This window comes from Misgurnus anguillicaudatus, chromosome 11 (genome assembly GCF_027580225.2).
Source record: "Misgurnus anguillicaudatus chromosome 11, ASM2758022v2, whole genome shotgun sequence".
Classification (NCBI taxonomy): Eukaryota; Metazoa; Chordata; class Actinopteri; order Cypriniformes; family Cobitidae; genus Misgurnus; species Misgurnus anguillicaudatus.
This window is the reverse complement of record NC_073347.2, coordinates 18,602,283-18,622,870: the sequence shown is the minus strand read 5'-3', so window position 1 is coordinate 18,622,870 and position 20,588 is coordinate 18,602,283. Positions and strand designations below refer to the sequence as shown.

The 20,588-nt window shown below is 38.8% G+C and overlaps 1 protein-coding gene across 8 annotated transcripts in view; it reads right to left on the bottom strand.

The window, feature by feature from the left end:
• The window catches only part of ldb3a (LIM domain binding 3a), a 44,013-nt gene that overhangs the window by 1,937 nt on the left and 21,488 nt on the right, over positions 1-20,588 (bottom strand). For 2 of the 8 annotated variants that reach the window (XM_055169669.2, XM_073873205.1), the window contains exons 4-14: positions 18,817-18,892; positions 15,810-15,832; positions 14,350-14,553; positions 13,922-13,951; positions 4,696-4,842; positions 2,483-2,539; positions 1,682-1,890; positions 1,227-1,584; positions 544-724; positions 326-446; positions 74-189 (exon numbers count right to left, since the gene is read on the bottom strand). In XM_055169669.2, coding sequence (XP_055025644.2) covers positions 74-189; positions 326-446; positions 544-724; positions 1,227-1,584; positions 1,682-1,890; positions 2,483-2,539; positions 4,696-4,842; positions 13,922-13,951; positions 14,350-14,553; positions 15,810-15,832; positions 18,817-18,892 — 1,522 coding nt within the window. Of the gene's footprint in view, positions 1-73; positions 190-325; positions 447-543; positions 725-1,226; positions 1,585-1,681; positions 1,891-2,482; positions 2,540-4,695; positions 4,843-10,842; positions 11,266-11,703; positions 11,741-12,822; positions 12,990-13,921; positions 13,952-14,349; positions 14,554-15,809; positions 15,833-18,816; positions 18,893-20,588 lie in introns of those variants that run through there. The other 6 variants (XM_073873206.1, XM_073873207.1, XM_073873210.1 and 3 more) reach the window with 6 other exon arrangements.

The window sequence follows — 20,588 nt, the reverse complement described above, 5'->3', positions numbered from 1 at the left end:
CTGCATGTAAATGAGAAACTTAGACTAAAAATTCCTCAATTCTGAATTTTTACGAAACCAGCTTTGTACCTACCGCACAAACAAAGCAAGTATCATGCCATGTATGGCCAAGAGCTTCGATGAATTTGTCTCCTGCCTCAACTGGGAAGTCACATCCATGGCATTTTGTGCTGAAGAGAGCAATGTAATCTGGTAACAGAAACGTAAAATATGGTAATTCAGATTGGAAACATAATGTATTTTGCAGTCACATTTACAGTAAACGTATATGTGGGTGGATTCAAACATACAGTTCATACTGCAACTGGTGGTTCTCATACAGTACCTTTCTCACAATAGGGTTCCCCATCCTCCATATGAAAGAGGCTGTTTCCAAAGGGCTTTCCACAAGCAGCGCATACGAAACAAGTGGTATGCCAGGTCTGTCTCAGTGCATGCATCACTTCCTGCGGAGCAGATGATGAGTGGGTTACTTGTCCGAACCTGTGCAATGTGTCTACGGTGTCGTGTGTTTGAGCAATATTAGTGAGTTCATTAGCTTACTCCCATGATCTTGGTGTTGCAGCGAGCACAGGTGGGTGCAAAGAACTCTCCATAGCAGTTCTCACAGTAAACACTGTTCTGCTCCTCCACAAAGCTGACATCAGCCAGAGACGTGTGGCAATAATGGCAGTTGAACTCCTCTGGATGCCAAGAGCGACCCAGTGCTACCAGGAAAGGTCCTCTGAAGGGTCCAAATACAATGAGATACAAATGACATTAATAAAAGACAAATGCCTTCTTTATTCGAGGGCGCACGATGCGAAGTTCGTCACAACATGTATGTAGCCTGTCATGTGTGTGGTTTGTATTTTCAAAATATTTGTCTGGTGCGTCAAGCGAACCAATGCGCATCACGTGTCCCGCCAAAACAAGTGCCTGCTGCAAACGTGTCCAAAGGGTTTATGATACTCGCATAATCTCATGCGTAATCAAAGTTTACTGTTACGGGAATGTCTTGCGTGTATTTTGTGAACGTGAGCATCTCTTTTATCATAACCGGTTTTGACCCGTGTGCAGCAGGCACCCATTTCGACAAAACACGTGATGCACATGGTCCACATGACGCAACACACACATATTTTGAAAACATGAGCAACACACATGACACTCCGAACACATTTTTTAAATTTGCGCCCCTCGGAAGAGCAGTCAAAAGCCGCCACTGGTCATAAGTATAATAATACCTGATGACGCTGTTGCAGGCTCCACACAGAGGTGTTCTGTTGCTGGCTGCAAACCGCTCCGCCCTCTGAGCAACTCCACGGGCCACAGGTAGGAAGGGGGCAGGGTTGAAGGCAGGGCTTGGTGCAGCTGGAGCAGGAGCCGGAGCGGAAGAAGGGACGGGATTAGGGTTGTAGGCTGGAGGGGGTGGGGCAGCCTGGGGAAGAGGCTGCACTTTAATAGTTGTTGTGGTTTGTTTGCTAGGGTCAAATTTATGGGCAAAACTATCATCAGTAACCCAAGGGGGTCTGTTGGAAGAAGAGCCTGAAGCTGGAGCAGGTGGAGGTGGAGCAGGCTTGTGAACCATCGTTGGAGCTGGTGCTGAAAGATAAAATCCAATTAGCAATGCAAATGATCGTGAACAGTGAGGAACACACAAGTACACTAAATTATATGCATACAATCGTGCAGTGGCTACCTGGGGCAGCATGATAAGCTGTGGGTACAATGGTGGCAGTGCTGACCACTTTAGGTGGAGGTGGACCAACAGGGATCTGGATAGAGCTGTGCTGCATGGGTGGTGGCTGCTGCATGTGCAGTGGCTGCTGCATGTGCATTGACTGCTGCATGTGCATTGGCTGCTGCATGGGTGGGGGCTGCACATGTGGATGCTGCTGGGTGTAGGAACTGCAGAATAAAAGAACAAAAACATTTCAGTTCAAATGCAAAACTAACAGAGCACAGGAACTATTCACAACTTTTAACTTCATGTTTAGACAATGTGGACGGTTCAAGTTTTAAAAATAGTAGTTTAAAAGCCTTAAAATCTAGATAGTAAAAACTAGAGATTACATTTAAAATTATATTGCCAATATATATAAAAAAAGAAAAACACATATTTCATTACATACATAGCTCAGTGAGATGATGTCTTACCTGTACTTTGTCACCTTTATCCCAACATTTATGTACAAAAGTTAGTGTTATTAACGGAGCAGTCACTTGAGCAAGAAAGACTAGTACAACGTAGTGTTAGTAAAGAGAGCCTCCACTGCAACTATTTTGAGCAAAATGTCCAGGTTACAAAATTTCTTTCCATGCTTATTAAAAGATGCATATCCAATATCTGTTAAACAAGGTACAGTCCAGTGGTTATAACATGACGGGTTAAAGGGTCAGTTTGCTAAAAAACGAATAAGAGAAAGAATCTGCTACTGCACATATGTCCAACATTGACACTGGGTGGGATAAAACACACGTTGATTGAAAACAGCTGTACCTGGAGATGGCAGTTTTGTAGTGGGATTGGTAACCGCTAGAAGTCTGCATGCTGAAGCTACAATGCAACAAAGACAAAGTTGGACAGTCAAACATATCATGCTCAGACTGAGAGCTACCCTTTATACAGTCTATTGAGCTACCATGCACACTCATATCTGTATGGCTCAGTGATTGTTTGTTTAATTTAATTCATGTTTTAATGTGTTTGTTATACCTGCTGAAATTTTTTATCTTTGACAATATAGACGGTTTCATCGGACGCACATGATACCTTCTGGATCTGAACCTTACTTCCGGTTTCGTTTTTTAATGGTCTGACTAGTTGCTAAACTGATCTCTTGAACAAATGCCTCGTCGAAAATAACAAATGTTTTGGTTTCCTAGGTAATCTATGTGTTGTTGTTTTTTTTGCTTGTTATATAAATAAACTACGTTTAAAGAACTTTGTTGTTATTTATTCTTAGCGGAGTTTATCGGAAGTTACGTGTGGACCGCGACAGCGCTTGTTTATGTTGATACTGCTGAAACGGTCTATATGCAGTAAGCCTTCTTTTTAACGAACAGACACACAGCTTCAGACCTACAGTATGAGTGATCATGACAACAGATAGATTCATGACTAAATACCTTACCATAATAAAGGCATGCAGACACAAATGAAATAGTATAGAAATGTGCCTTCAACTACAGAAAATTTAAAGGGACAGTTCACCCAAAAATGAAAACAATGCCATCAATGACTCACCCTCATGTCGCTCCAGACCTCCGTTCATCTTCGGAACACAGTTCAAGATGCTCTACATCTAGTCCGAGAGCTTGTTGACCTACGTAAAATGTATGTACGGTATACTGTCCATGCTCAGAAAGGCAACAAAAACATCATCAAAGTAGTCCATGTGACGCCAGCGGGCCAGCCAAAATGTGTTGAAGCATCGAAAATACACTCTGGTCCAAAAAAAAATTCAGAACTGTCCTCCCCCTCACGTCTGCTGCGAAGCGCATGCGAGACCAAAGCCACGCGACTGCAGTGACGCGGCTGACGTGTTATCTGGTGCACCCCAGCTGTTTTATGTGCGCCTGGGCTTCGTTTACAGTCTGAGGGAGACGCACACTGTAAGTTTGAAAAAATTACTTTGCAAACATGTCTGAGGATAACACGTCATCCGTGTCACTGCAGTCACGTGACTCCAGTCTCACGCATGCACCCCACAACAGATGCGAAAGAGAAGACAATGCCGAATAAAGTCGCAATTTTTGTTATCTTTGGACCAAAATGTATTCTCGATGCTTCAACAAATTCCAACCGACCAACTGACGTCACATGGACCACTTCGACGATGTCTCCACTACCCCTATGGACATGGACAGCACACCGCACGTAGATTTTCAATAAAGGGTCAACAAGCTGTCGGACCAAATATAAAACATCCCAAACCGTGCTTCCAAAGATGAACGAGGTCTTACGAGTTTGGAACGACATGAGGGTGAGTCACCAACCACATTATTTTCATTTCTGGGTGAACTATCCCTTTAAAGCCATATAATACAAAATGCATTTGAATTATATGCACACTGTATAATGACTATGTTATGTGACCATCATCTTTTACCTAAAAATGTTCCTGGGACCAGTTGGTTAAAACTAACTGCAAAAAAAGATCTACTGTAGCATCATTTGTTTACAGATGCCACATTTTCACATACACTTACTGTTTGTGTAGCTATAAGGCCCAACTGAACACAAGATCTGTGCATTTCAGACTCGACTCTGACAGATCCATTAAGGACGCTGAACATTAATAGCATTTATGTCAGACTGAACAATCTGCTGTAGTAAAGACTGTCACTTAAATCTGAATTAACAAGACATATAGCTTCTAATAACACTGAGACTACATTACATGCAACTAGATCACTGTATAGAAATCTATATCATGTATGGAAAATCAAAATGCACTCCAGTCTACATGCAACAATCTTAAGCAACATAGAAGCAGCAGCTACATAAAAAAAATCAATAAAGTCAAAGCAGACCAAGCTATTGATTATAAGGACTGGCTATGTTTGGAGTCTCCAGTGATCAGTGGAGGCTCTCTGTTCCAACACATCCATTTGACTTGCATGTCCTATAACTCTAATAGGTAGGTTAGATAATAAGAGCATCCTTACTATGACACCTTTGCATAATGGATAAAAAGCACTCAAATTTACCTGTCCACAGAGGGTTGCTCAGGAATCTGTTCATGTGCCTGATTGGCTATCTGTGGCCCCAAAAGGAGCTCTCTGGATGAAGCAGCAAAAGTAGGCGAACAAGCAGGTGCAAGGCTGATGGACGCTGGAGCATGCTCAGCAGGAGTACTAGATACAAGGTTAGGTTGCACTGAAGTCAAAGTCATAAATACAACCAGCAGCCCGTTTCAGGCCGCGATTGCATATATGCCTTTATTTGTAAGTTGCAGTTTGTAATTCACACAGGCTGTTATATTCCCATGCATATAGAAATTAGAAAGCCTCAACATTTCTGAGCCCAATGCAGGGATGTCCATCCGAGGTACGAGATCACTAACCTATATTTTTTATTTATTACAAAAGCTTACTTCTTTAAAAAATATTAGTGCTATTAATGTGACTTACAGTTTAAGCTGCAAAAAAGGTCTGAGCTATATTTTACTCTAAATGAGGCTGTGTCTCAGCATCTGAGACAACTGTAAGTGCTATTGGAGGATTAATTAAACCAATCCAGATTTGAGGGCTACAATTAATCATGTGTTTGATAAGGGACAATGAACTGCAGCTGGCAAGACCTCACCGTAATAGAATGAGTCAGGGTTATGGGGTTATGTAAACCCTTTTAGTCCATCTATAAAACACAATTTTATTTGACGTTAGTGCGAAGTAAATTAGTGTTAAATAATACTCCCCTGTGATCAAAGCAAAACAGTGCATTATTCACAACCACAGATAAAATATCACTTGTTTGATAAATGGATATCCCCTTCACATGTTCAAACACAGTGAATACATGGTGGAGCCGCCCAGCAGGGGAGAAGGCAGCACCTAGCAGCAGCAGGCCTGGTGGTGTACTGATGGCTGACCCCCTTTATATACTTCACAACCATCTCTCTCCCTCTACATCTCATTTTTATGTTGAAACGGGGAAGGGAAGGAGGGAAAGGGAGAGTCAGTGTTTCACAGAATTAGAAAAAATTAAAGCTGAAGTTACTTTTGATGTTAAATTACTCCTAATCTTAAAACTTTAAACTGCATTTCACAGATAGGATCACAAATGACACATTTCAGCTTTAATGTCATTCTGTGGACAACACTGACTTTGAAATGAAAAGAGATACAGACCAGAGAGAGTGAGAGGGTGGATCAATTGGTTGCAAACCTTATAGCCTTCATGAAGATTTAATCACTTTCTACGTTGAACAAATCCCTGGACTGAATGTGTATAATGTGTGAACTGATGGAAGGGCTTAAGGGTGTCTGATGACAGAAAGCAAACAGATTAGCATTTATAGCAAGCCCTGAGACTGAAATTTGAGAAACAGTTTAAAAAAATAGACTATAAGCCAGAGCTCACAACTGTTTTGATTGTATAGTTTCATACAGACACAAGCAACTTTGTTTCACTGTTTTATCAAAGATATCTCACAGACTTCTATTATTTTCATACTAGGCTACCCCTAAACCTACCAGACACACAAACGTGTTGATATTATAGAAGTATAAATGATTTATGTGCCTTAATGTACAAAACTCTTAAATCTCAGATTAGGAGAACAGTAGCCATTTTGAAATACAATCACAAAAGCAGACATCTTCAAAAAATAAAAATAAAAAAATAAAAAAGGGGGGCGGGGTTAATAAGTGTACTACACTATTGTCATCCAACAGGACCAGACAGCAAAGAGAGTCAAGACAGGCATAGAGGGTGATACTGCAGCGCCACCTACTGGCTTTATATGCTTGACACATAGTTGAACATAGGGAAAGTGTGTTCTCGCTCTAAGCAAAGGGGTTAGTGCAACACCTCATAAAAAGCGGGCCTAACATTTAGACAATTTCTGCTACTCTATTTACGGTACATTCGGACATGCATATTAGCAAAGAGAAGTTGCACAGAAAAGGGTAAGCAAAGAAAGAGAGCCAGAAATGAATATTCGTGCAATACTAACAATATATACACTCACCTAAAGGATTATTAGGAACACCTGTTTAATTTCTCATTAATGCAATTATGTAATAATAATGGATACCAATCACATGGTAGTTGCTTTAATGCATTTAGGGGTGTGGTCCTGGTCAAGACAATGGGCAACTCCAAACTGAATTTCAGAATGGGAAAGAAAGGTGATTTAAGCAATTTTGAGCGTGACAAGATTGTTGGTGCCAGACGGTCCGGTCTGAGTATTTTACAATCTGCTCACTAACTGGGATTTTCACGCACAACCATTTCCAGGGCTTACAAAGAATGGTGTGAAAAGGGAAAAACATCCAGTATGGGGCAGTCCTGTGGGCGAAAATGCCTTGTTGATGCTAGAGGTCAGAGGAGAATGGGCCGACTGATTCAAGCTGATAGAAGTGCAACTTTGACTGAAATTACAACCGAGGTATGCAGCAAAGCATTTGTGAAGCCGCAACACGCACAACCTTGAGGCGGATGGGCTACAACAGCAGAAGACCCCACCGCGTACCACTCATCTCCACTACAAATAGGAAAAAGAGGCTACAATTTGCACAAGCTCACCAAAATTGGACAGTTGAAGACTGGAAAAATGTTGCCTGGTCTGATGAGTCTCGATTTCTGTTGAGACATTCAGATGGTAGAGTCAGAATTTGGCGTAAACAGAATGAGTACATGGATCCATTATGCCTTGTTACCACTGTGCAGGCTGGTGGTGGTGGTGTAATGGTATGGGGGATGTTTTCTTGGTACACTTTAAGCCCCTTAGTGCCAATTGGGCATCGCTTAAATGCCATGGCCTACCTGAGCATTGTTTCTGACCATGTCCATCCCTTTATGAGCACCATGTACTCATCCTCTGATGGCTACTTCCAGCAGGATAATGCACAATGTCACAAAGCTTGAATCATTTCAAATTGGTTTCTTGAACATGACGATGAGTTGACTGTACTAAAATGGCCCTCGCAGTCACCAGATCTCAACTCAATAGAGCATCTTTGGGATGTGGTGGAACGGGAGCTTCGTGCCCTGGATGTGCATCCCACAAATCTCCATCAACTGCAAGACGCTATGCTATCAATATGGGCCAACATTTCTAAAGAATGCTTTCAGCACCTTGTTGAATTAATGCCACGTAGAATTAAGGCAGTTCTGAAGGCGAAAGGGGTCAAACACAGTATTAGTATGGTGTTCCTAATAATCCTTTAAGTGAGTGTACATAAGAACAACTAAAAAACAGAAAAGGTATATTATTTCTAGAAAAAAAGATCAGACAACACTTCTGGTAGCGCAAAATCAACCAGACAACATTTAAATCTAACTGCATTCCACAAGCTACAATAATTTTAGAAGATAAATGGGACAAAAGATAAATAGCACTGTAGTGATATGCAGTAATCTAATGATGCTTATGTTGTGTGCTTTGTTTCAATCCATCCTCTTACTAAAACTGGTTGTTTAAAAATATGGGATAAAATACAGCATACTATCAATAATGACTCTGCAACCTAGCTTGACATGTTCATATGTGCATGAAGGCAGAAATCTAAAAAAACAAGACAAATAAGGATGAAAAATGGGGGGCCAGCCACCCAGTGGCCACAAGCACTCCAGTGCAGTTACACGCTCTACCCAGCATGCATTGCATGCAAGTGGGAGGCTCAGAAAAAGTGATCAAGTGTGAAATGGTTTAATAGAAGGACACTGTTAGAGGCATTAATCCATTTCATTAAAACAATCGCGCAAACCAGCCCACAGCAGAGCTAACACCATTTCCCTATGTGACAAGCAAATTTACCTTGAGGAAGGGTATTGATTCTCTTTACTCACAGACTCACATTGATTTCCATATTTCCTCTTTTATTTCTCTTTTGGATAGTCAACAGCGTGGGGTTCTCACGGCTTCATGCGTCTGCGCCCACCCTCCAGAAACAGAGCTCGCAGTTCCTTCAGCGACAACTAACCTTCAGATATATCCTGATATGTTGTTATTATCATTCTATCTATCTATCTATCTGACTCCGAGCAAAAATGTTTTCTAGTCTAAGATGTATCTCATCTTAAATCAGTGACTTAAATACAAACCTAGCATTAGCTCTGTGCACAGCTGAAACATTTAATCACCTAAAACTCCCAACAGATAAAGTATAAAAAAGTAAAAATAAATAATAAAGTTTTATGATGTGAAGCTTTTACCCCATGCAGTTACTAATAATTTTCTTTTTCATGTCAGCTTTTTGAGCAGATAAGAAACTTTGTAAAATATAATGTCTAAAAGGCACTGACTGCATGTGCAAACAATTTCAACATTGGCTAAACATTTTAATATAACTTGGCCTTGTGCAGCCACTGAAACGCTATCACAGTATCAAAGTTTTGCTTAGGTCTGCAAAAAAAAGGGCATTGGACAAATGATCTTATCTAAAAAACAGAGGGCTGCTTTGTAAACCCACGGCCAAGAATGAAATGGGACTGATTACACATTGTTTTAATAGTTTACAAAGCCTTTTTTAAACAAACAAAACTACTTCATCTTAGAGCCTTAAATGGTGGCTGAACTAAGTAATGATGCCTCCAGGAAAAACAGCATCTGGAGAAAAGTTTTCACACCTTAAAAGCTTAAAATAACTATGGTTGCACATTCTCACATTAAATGCTAAATATATGTGGGGAAAAGTTGAGAAGCGTTTTGGAGACCTAAAACTATCCAGTCCAGGTATGGGTTTCAAAATGATGTTATGTCATTTGGTATGAAGATCACAATAAAGCTGTCTTTTAATATTGGTTATTTATTTTTATGTGTTTATTTATTTTTATTTATTATATTCATTCTATACCATATTACTATATATTTCAAATTGCTTATAAACTGTTACCCTGGACCACAAAACTATAAGGATCGTTTTTTTTTTTTTGAGATTGTAGTTTGAAAGTTAAATAAATAAGCTTACCATCGATGTATACTTTGTTTGGATAGGGCAACATTTGGCCAAGATACAATTATTTGAAAATCTGGAATCTAAGGGTGCAGAAAAATCCAAATATTGAGAAAATCGCCTTTAAAGTTGTCCAAATAAAGTCTTTGGCAACACATATTACTAAGTAAAGGATAATGTACAGGCAGCCAGTTGTTATCGCAGAAATAAGCCCTGACAATGTGGCCAGGACCCGATTGGAGGGCCAATCAACCAAAGGGGCTTATTTCACGATAACAACTGGCTGCCTGTACATTATTCCACTTATTACACAGCTAATCACCTCATTAGTTAGGTAAGCAACATTAAATATTGATTTGAGCTAATTTCTTACAAATCCATACCATCCATTAAGAAAACCTGTATATTTTTAGTTTTAAGATAAGACGTTCAAATGTCACAAACATGCTATTTGGTTTATTTGTAAATATAACGTCATACATATTATTAAAAGACATTTTTATACTTAATTTTGTGTATAATAAACTGTACCTGTCAAAATGATTTGTAGCATCTGGATTACCGTGTGTTATTAGTAGGGCTGTCAAAAATTTATTGCGATTAATCACATACAAAAATAAATTGTTTTTTGCATAATTTATATGTGTGCACTGTGTGTAATATATATATATATACATAAATATATATATATATATATATATATATATAATAAATTAAAAAGAAGATACCTAAATAAAAATGTTCTTAAATTCATACGTGTGTGTGTGTATTCATATCTACATAATATATACAACCAGTACACACACACATACACACACACACACACACACACACACACAAACGTTTATTTTGTATGTGATAAATTGAGATTTATCTTTTGACAGCCCTAGTTATTAGTTTTGAGCGATTGTTATCTGGGAATGTTTTACTGGCCAATCAGAATCAAGCATTACAACGAGCCGTGTAATTATGATAAATAAATCTTTGATATATTTATGGTAGGGAATTTACAAAATAACTTAATGAAACATGATCTTTACTTCATATCCTAATGATTTTTGGCATTAAAAAAATCTATTTTTTACTCATACAATGTAGGCTATTGTTGGCTATTGCTACAGTACAAATATACCCGTGCAACTTTTTTTGTGGTCCAGGGTCCTAATTTTATTGTCAACCCAACATCTCAAATCTGTACAGTCCCACACACTAACAAAATTCACTCCCAAAAACTTTTCCCACTTGTTTAGGTCACACAGACTTTTATTTTAGTTGATGGATTTCAAATGCTTTACAGATGCAATGATTTTCACAACAACCATAGTATGTAAGCCAACAATGAGAGAGAACCAAAATGGTGACAGTATTCCCGTAAACATTTTTAAAACGACCATAAAGCAAGCAACTATCCTGAACCTCCATTGTCTCTACACCCTAACAAAAGAGTCTTCCTCCTTTCTGTCTTCCTCTCTTACATGCTTTGACATTTGACATGTTACTTCAGCCTGTCCGTGCATCCTGTCTCTGCCACCTGTCTAACTCTCTCTGTTGAAAGGCACTTATTGAGGCACGTTAAGTATTTGTGCTGACAGGCCGTTGTGCCACTTTTTCAGTTTGGAAGCACGAGGGCCTTTGGATTCAGTTTCAAACCTTTCCCTTGACATCAAGAGAGATATACAGGAGAAAAGGAGAAGAAAGAGAAAAGAGAGGGCGAAGAAATGGGTTAGGGAATATTGCCTTCACTCACCTGCCCAAGTAACATGTGCAAGTGTAAAAATGTATGTACTATTTTGCATTTAATCTCTAAATGTATTGCTTGTAATATCTGAGGTCATTCTGTGCATTGACCAAAAGGAACTTAAAGCGCTGCTGTGGACTTTTGTAAATACATCTGAGCTGTATAATATCAACGTACGTGTCCTCTGTGTTATGCTTGTTTGCAGGTTAAATAGACCTGGGCTGGGACTACAGGGGTTTGTCTGGGAACTGTGGTGAAATGTCAGCTTTATTCATCTTTTGGGGTTTGAGAGGCAGAGGGCGGCTTTCAGCACAGCTCAGATATGTGACCACCAGTTGCTGCTGCTAGATGCCTACCTTGATCTTCTCAGAGCATCCTCATCAGGGTCTTGCACTGCAAAAGAGAAAAAAGACAGAAAATTAAGTTGGTTTCTCAGAATAATAAATCAAGATCAAAATAAACTGACAAAAGGAAAGTCACAAAGCATGCCTGTGGATCTCAATTTAAGTTTAGAGTGATTACATCAAATGTGTTCATTTATCTTAGTACTCTTTAAAAGACTTTGTCTTCATTTAGTCAGTTTAGAATAACACGTGGATGAGTAAATAATGACATTTGAATTTAACAATTATTTCTTTAACTCTTTCCCCGCCTTTAACGAGTTAACTTGTCAATTAAAGGGATGTTCACTTTTTTGAAAATATGCCCATTTTCCAGCTTCCCTAGAGCCAAACATTTAAAACACTAAAAAACAACCAAAGAGTTTCGATTTTTTCCTATTTAAAACTTGACTCTTCTGTAGTTACATTGTGTACTAAGACTGACGGAAAATAAAAAGCTGCGATTTTCTAGGCAGATATGGCTAGGAACTATATACTCTCAAACTGGCGTAATAATCAGTGACTTTGCTAATGTAACATTGCTGCAGCAGGCGTAGTGATATTACGCACTGCCTGAAAATAGCCCCTTTGGTTACTTTCAATGGCAGGGGACTATTTTCGGGCAGTTCGTAATACCACTACGCCTGCTGCAGGCATGTTACATCAGCAAAGTCTTTGATTATTACGCCAGAATGAGAGTATAGTTCCTAACTATCTGCCTAGAAAATCGCAACTTTTAATTTTCTGTCGGCCTTAGTACACGATGTAACTACAGAAGAGTCAAGTTTTAAATAGGAAAAATATTGAAACTCTTTGGTAATTTTTGAGCGCGATGCTAATGGTCTAATCAGATTCAATGGATTGTGCTAAGCTATGCTAAAAGTGCTAGTTTTTTTTCCTTTTTTGCTTAAAAGCAGAGTCTGTTCTTACATTTAATATATTGTATGTTTATATATTTAAAGAAGAACATTTTCTGGAAGGCATTAAACTTTTGTGAAAATCATGAAATATGCTGGCGCTGGCTGGCAACTTTAAAAACACCTGCAGGAAAAGAGTTAATCTGTGTAGCACATACAATACAGAAAGTGGACTCACAGTATTCAGTTCCAGTAAATTTGGCGAGGCGGCGGAAGGACTTGGACTGGAGCTGGGCGGCTCTGCGGGCCCATTCAGCGGGACCCATTTGATTGGTATCACTGGGGTTGACGGCCTGATACACTGGGGAAGCACTGTCTATAACATGGTCTTTAGCTAGCAGATTACTGCAACCACAGGAAAGAGCCGCACTCATCAAACACATAATTCCTTAATTTATTTAGCATGATTGGGAATGTTATATAAAGTCCGGTAACAGCATTATAATGTAAAATAACTGTCTATTAGTAATATTAGTAATATAACTGTAATTTTAAAAGTGTGCTTTCCTGATTCTGACCAAATTACTTGTAAATTAATTTACTTTAATGACTTTATTCATTTAGCATTGCCACTACTTTATAGTGTTCATAATCCCTGGCTCTTAACATACACTTTTTATAAAGACAGATACAGTCAAGTATAATCATGAATATGAAGCATACTTTCATATATACAAGCGTAAGAGAAAAAGCATGGGCATTTTGGCCAGAAGCGTGCTCTAGTATTTACAAGAAAGCATATTTTAAGCACACATCTCTTATTCAGAAGAATTACAGAGTGTAGCATTCAGAATGTATTTGTTGACACCCAAACCTCACTGACTGAAGAGTTTTCAGTTTTCACATCAGCAGACCCTCTTTCTGTAAACCTCACCCTTGTAACAAGTTTCAACAAACCTATAAAGCTGAGAAAGTCACCTAGCTTCAGAATGAATTAAAAATGGAGTATTTGTAATGTCACAGAGGAATATTAAGGCTTAGTAACCCAGAGGTCAATTTAAATTCATGTAGTATGTGTCGAATCATAACAAAAAGACAAATCCAACCATTTCCATTATTTCCCAAGTATAAAACATGTTCTCCACATGAACAACACCAGGTGCATTGCTGAACTTCAGAACTATTGAGGCACACAGATCAAATAAGATGTTTAAGTTAGTGAGAGAAATGAACAAGGTGAACAGGCATGCGGTGCACAAGGGAAAGAAACACTGAAGGAAAGTAATGCAGACAAGGAGACAGTACTCTTATAAAACACATGGATTTAGGCTACTTACGATTGGGGGGAGTCAGTATGCGCTTCAGTGCTGCCAGTCAGGATCAATGTGACGAAATGCAATGGTTGGATACAGGAGGGAGTGGGGCAGGGTATGTGATGTACAATGTGATAGATGAGAGAGTGAGAGAGGGGAAATTTGTTTAATGACAGAGACAACACGGAAAGCTGGGTGGCCTTTCTCATTTCCACCATACAGATCATCAGAAGACAAAACATCCAATACACAATAAACCATAACGGAGATCATTTCAACCAGCTATCTCTATAAAAACTAAACATACTACTAGACCAAATTCAGACTATAATCATCAGACATCCTTGAGAAATCTTGAGCCTATTTAGTAGATAGTGCTGGCTCAGCAAAGCTTGCCGTTAGTTATGTCATGCAGGTTATAGGAGAAGAGAGTTACGTGCAGGAGGTCTTACCCGGGCACATCGCCACCTCTGGCCTGGGACTGACCAGCAATTGCATCCATGATAGCATCCTGGGAATACATGCTGATAGGAGTGTTGTACTGGGCATGGATGATGGTGGCCTTGCCTCCAGGCCCCTTCACCTCAATGGGCTTGTGGGTGGAGAGTGCAGTGTCCTTCAGAGCTATGGGGTTGAAGCTGGGCACATACTCATTGCTGTGCCAGTGAGGGAGTGGTAAATCAGTATGGGTAGGGAAGAGAAAGAGAGACAGGTGTGAAAAAGAGAGAGAGGATGATAATTAAAGGGAGTGTGTAAAGTTAAATGGGATTATAAATAAAGCTAGAAGTAAAAAACAGACTATACTTCAGGTTTAAAAAAGGTTTTGCAGGAGAGATGCACTGAGTTATCTATTATCTAAGGAATAATTGACGACAGGCCTTGAATTTTTTGAAAATAATGCACAACCAAGGCACAACCTTTAAAATAATTTAAAGGACTGGAGTCAATTATTCCGCTTATACTACGGTTATTATAGACATTGCTAAGACTTTGGTGGTTATGTTAAGACATTTAACAGGTCAGGTGTGCATTTATCAAAAAATAATGTATACCCATGGAATATTTCTCAACCAATCAGAATAAAGCATTCAACAGCCCCGTGGTATAAATTAATAAACCAATAAATAACAATTTTAAAGGTAATCTATAACTATTATAATATAAGATATTATCTATAATATACAAGTATTATCGAGATATTGCGACAAAAAAATTAAAGTACAGAATACAGTGAATATCCAATGCATAATCGTGTTAATTTAATTGATAGTTTAAAATAATTGAAATATTATCAAGTGATCACAAGATCTATTTTAAAATTTGCTGTGTTTTGCACTGAAAATTTTGAATGTTTTATCCAAATCATGCTTTATAAATTGGGGCAAACGAAAATTCCATATAACCCATTATACATCCAACACATTTTAAACCCAGCATACGATTACTGCTGCACATCACACAAAATGACTTGAAATTAAAATATCTATAGCATGCATAGATGACCATCACACACTATGGATCAAACATTTAGTGTATCCATAATATAAAATTAAAAGCACACCCTATGAGTTCTAGAAAAAGCAACTAGCCACAAAGTTCAGCAAGCAAACCTCTTGTCCCCTAAAACACACACTATAGCACAATGCCAGCTGGGATTAGTCACGGACATTTCAAAGAAGTGTGTTTATATACCCAGCACTGAAAGACCATTCAGACTTTTTTTGGTTTACTGTGCTATAATACACATTTAAGTTGTAGTACACCATTAAAGCGAGCTTTGATCGCACGGGAAGACAAATCTCACTAACCACACTTTATTGTTGATAACACACCACAAAGGCAGTTCCAAACAATTCCATGCATGTATACCACACAGAGCACTAAAACGTTATGCCAGGAGGCTGTTACTAACTTGGCAGGAGTGTTGGAAATGACCTACAATGACAGAAGAAAACAAAAAGAAGGGCACTGGTTAGCAACTCATTAAAGTTGTAAAAAAGAGGGACTGTGTGAATATTTTAAAGGGATAGTTCACCCAAAAATGAAAATAATGTAATTAATGACTCACCCTCATGTCGTTCCAAACTCATAAGACCTTCATTCATCTTCAAAACACAGTTTAAGATGTTTTATATTTAGTCCGAGAGCTTGTTGACCCTCCACTGAAAATGCACGCACGGTACACTGTCCATGTCCAGAAAGGCAACAAAAACATCACCAAAGTAGTCCCTGCGACATCAGTGGGCCAGCCAGAATGCGTTGAAACATCGAAAATACATTTTGGTCCAAAAAGAACAAAACTTACGACTATTCAGCATTGTTTTTTTTTCGCGTCTGCTGTGAAGCCCATGCGCGAGACCAAAGTCACGCGACTGCAGCGACGCAGCTGACGAGCCATCTGGTGCGCCTCGGCTGATTTTTTTTGTGTGCCCGGCCTTCGTTTACAGTCTGAGGGAGACGCACGCTGTAAGTTTGAAAAAAAAAACTTTGCAAACATGTCTGAGGATAACACGTCATCCGCGACACTGCAGTCACGTGACTCCAGTCCCGCGCATGCACCCCACAACAGACGCGGAAGAAAAGACAATGCTGCATAAAGGCGTAATTTTTGTTATCTTTGGACCAAAATGTATTTTCGATGCTTCAACACATTGTAACTGACCCACTGATGTCACATGGACTACTTTGATGATGTTTTTATTACCTTTCTGGACATGGACAGTATACCGTACATAGATTTTCAATGAAGGGTCAACAAGCTCTCGGACTAAATATAAAACATCTTAAACTGTGTTCTGAAGACGAACAGAGGTCTTAAGTCATTTGTGAGTCATTAATGGCATTATTTAATTTTTGGGTGAACTATCCCTTTAAGGTGCAGTTTATTATTGTAAGGTACTTTATTTTCCCAAACACTCCATCTTCAACTGTTCAAAAAACCTACCCCAACCCAAACTCACGCCACTGGTTGATGTCCGACAAGTGAAGTGCAAATCTGTGACGTGTTAGTGTGTTTAAGTTAGTGTGCGCAAGTGTGTGTTTAGTAAGGATGAAAATACCTGTGTAACAAATTAATATTGTCACTAATTTCACTAGCCACATATGAAGGGAGTATTCATATGAGTGCCTGCTTGTAAAGAAGTGTCAGGAAGCAGTGTGGGTAATGTATCGGTGAGGCATAGTTAGGAAACTGAAGAGCTGCAACAGGTGTTTTCTCTATGGTGACTGTGAGACTGTATCAGTTGTTGGCCAGAGATTTCCTCTATAAGAGCTTTATCAACACATATGAGAAAGATGCTAAATAAAAAGGCTACACAGCACTGTCCTGAATTTAATATTCCAACACAGCTTTGGGATTACACGTAGCTGAATAAATGTTTCCATTCAATTTGCACTCTCTTAACATTTTCTCAATTTCTCAATTTGAACCCTTTAGTGGATGCATTATCCAGTGAAACCTGATTACAGTACCTGAAAGAGGACTGCCTTAGGAAAACTGAACTCTCAATTCAAATTTGCCAGCTTGCACATTTCTTTAGATGCTTAAAGGCACAACTTGATCTTACACTAGTTTAGTAATGCTAGTGGAGACTGGGGTCACTGTAACATAACGTCTTTCTGAATGCTGCATGGCCACTGTCATTCTTCTTTCAGAGGAATGTTAGCAACCAGGTGGAGCTACTAGTTGGGCCAGCTAGTATGATAGAGGATGAAATGTTTTACAAAAATGACAATACAGGTTATAGGCTGATGTATCGGTGCACCCCTAGTAGAAATATTAAGTATTGTATTTCGGATGACACTACCTAAAAATTCATACACTCCCAAAAGAAAGGTACAAGAAAGTACCAACGTTGTCACTTTTGTACCTAAAAGGTGCATACTGGTACCTAAAAGGTACACATTTGTACTTTACTTTAGAGTTCCATACTGGTACCTTAAAAGGACCTTTTTAAAAGGTACCGTCCCAGTGACAACATTTTTACCTTTTCTTCTGAGAGTGTATTATATTGGAATGCCATTTACATTGGGTTTTTTACTGGTTTACTCTTCCTGTAGTCACCCTTAGAGCCTAGTTGTTACCATGGCACTTTCCTTTTGAATAGGACTGGTTACCACACCTGGCTGCTAGCATCAGATCTAGCTCTATATATGATTACATACCCACTAGGCATGCCTGAACCCAAGCTCTTAGCCCTCTCCTGTAGCATGGCCATCTCTCTTAGTGTCTCGGCAGAATACAGACCAATGGGGGAGTTATACTGCTGCCTTTTTTGCATGGATGTAGATTTGTCTCCGGGAGCAGCTAAATGAGACAAAGATGCCTCCCCACTACTGCTCATGCTATAGGACAGGTTGGTGTTTTTGCTTGAGCAGATAGTCTCAGAAGAGGCTGAGAGACCCCCGTTCAATTGCATGGGCTGATCCTTAAAGAAGGATGTACACGTAAATGAATAATTGAAGAATTAAAAAAAATTGTATAAGTAACTGTTGAAGTTACCTAAAAATAAAAATGAATTTTACTCAGATATGTACATTAAAACAGAAATTCATTTTGGCTGAATTGTTGTATACATAATAAACATAATGTGTTTGTGTGGACTGATCAAAAGTAAAACTTAAATTTTTTTAATTAAATGCTTAGTAATTTGCCCTAGCAAGATAATGGGAGCATAGTCTCCTGGAGTATGCCGAGTATACCACCAGGGGGCACCATATAGCTTTAATCACAAGTGGCAAAAAAAATTGAAGGACATCTACTATAAGTTGAGTGAAATCTCTATAAAGTCCCCTTAATATAAACCTGGCAAAATGATCCCCTTTGTAACCCCAGGCTTCAGATGATGTGTACTGAATGAATGGTGGGCATATATTGTATGCAGATGTCTGAAGAATGGAAGCTATATGGCATTACAGACCTTCTGATGGGCGATCATAGGCATAGGAGAGTTGATCTTTGGTATAGACATGGATACTGGGATGGGGCGCTTTGATCTGTAATAAAATAGAGCAAGCAATTAGGTCTTATTGCAAAAATGATGATCACAAAGTGTCAGAACAGAACATGAAGAATGGAGAGCCTATGGTCTCACAGTGGATCACTTTAATCAGAAATATATACATTTATGGCAAAAAAACAATGTCCAGTGTCAACATATCAACAACCATAAGTATTTTGCAGCCAACATTTCAGCCACATAGAGACAGGAGCAAAATATATTTACTTTCAGGTCTCGTGACTTTCAATTTAGATTTAACTGAGATTGAACCTCACTGTCACAAAAGTAACACAATAATTCCTATTGCCAGTGGACACCTTAAAGGAATAGTCTACTCATTTTCAATATTAAAATATGTTATTACCTTAACTAAGAATTGTTGATACATCCCTCTATCATCTGTGTGCGTGCACGTAAGCGCTGGAGCGCGCTGCGACGCTTCGATAGCATTTAGCTTAGCCCCATTCATTCAATGGTACCATTTAGAGATAAAGTTAGAAGTGACCAAACACATCAACGTTTTTCCTATTTAAGTCAAGTAGTTATACGAGCAAGTTTGGTGGTACAAAATAAAACGTAGCACTTTTCTAAGCGGATTTAAAAGAGGAACTATATTTTATGGCGTAATAGCACTTTTGGGATTACTTCGACTCGGCGCAGTAACACCCTCCCTCTCCCATTATGAGAGTGAGAAGGGGAGCGGACTTTTCAGGCGAGTCTAAGTACTCCCAAAAGTGCTATTACGCCATAAAATATAATTCCTCTTTTAAATCCGCTTAGAAAAGTGCTACGTTTTATTTTGTACCACCAAACTTGCTCGTATAACTACTCGTCTTAAATAGGAAAAACGTTGATGTGTTTGGTCACTTCTAACTTTATCTCTAAATGGTACCATTGAATGAATGGGGCTAAGCTAAATGCTATCGAGGCGTCCCAGCGCTTGCGTGCACGCACACAGATGATAGAGGGATTTATCAACAATTCTTAGTTAAGGTAATAACATATTTTAATATTGAAAATGAGTAGACTATTCCTTTAAATGTACCCCAGTTATGAACACATGTATGGTTTGATAGATTAACACTGGAATTGGGAATATGAATGTGAAAATAAAAACAGTACAAATGTCATCGTTTTTAATTGGAAGCTGCTATTTTGTTCAATAAAACCCATTCTGTTAACGCTACAGCGAGGTAAACTTCAATCAGTAGAATATAAAATTATGTGAAACAGAAGATGAGAGTTATAAACAGACACAGACAACAGCACCTATTACATTGCTAAAAATGTTATTTTGTGTATTTGGTATAATTTTCCACAAACTGAACATTGTTGTTTCTTTATTCCCTGCCTCCTTAAAACACATTGATTTTGAACAAAGCTCACAGCTCTTTTCAAAACCGTGTGTTTCAGGAAAAGAGTGAAATCTATAGCTACAAAATGTACGATATGTGGAAAATAAGGTGTTTTTAACCATAAACCACAAACACATTGTATTATACCAAATAAGCAAAATAACATGTTTTTTAAAAATGAAATGGGTGCACTTTAAAAAAAATCCTCTGCCTTGTACCACACGCTCTCGGATGCCTCTCCAACCAGCCAATTAAAGCTCAAAATGATTTAAGACATGTTTTTTTCAGTGTAAAATAATGGCGCAAATACCAGTCACACACACAAACCTTAGTTGC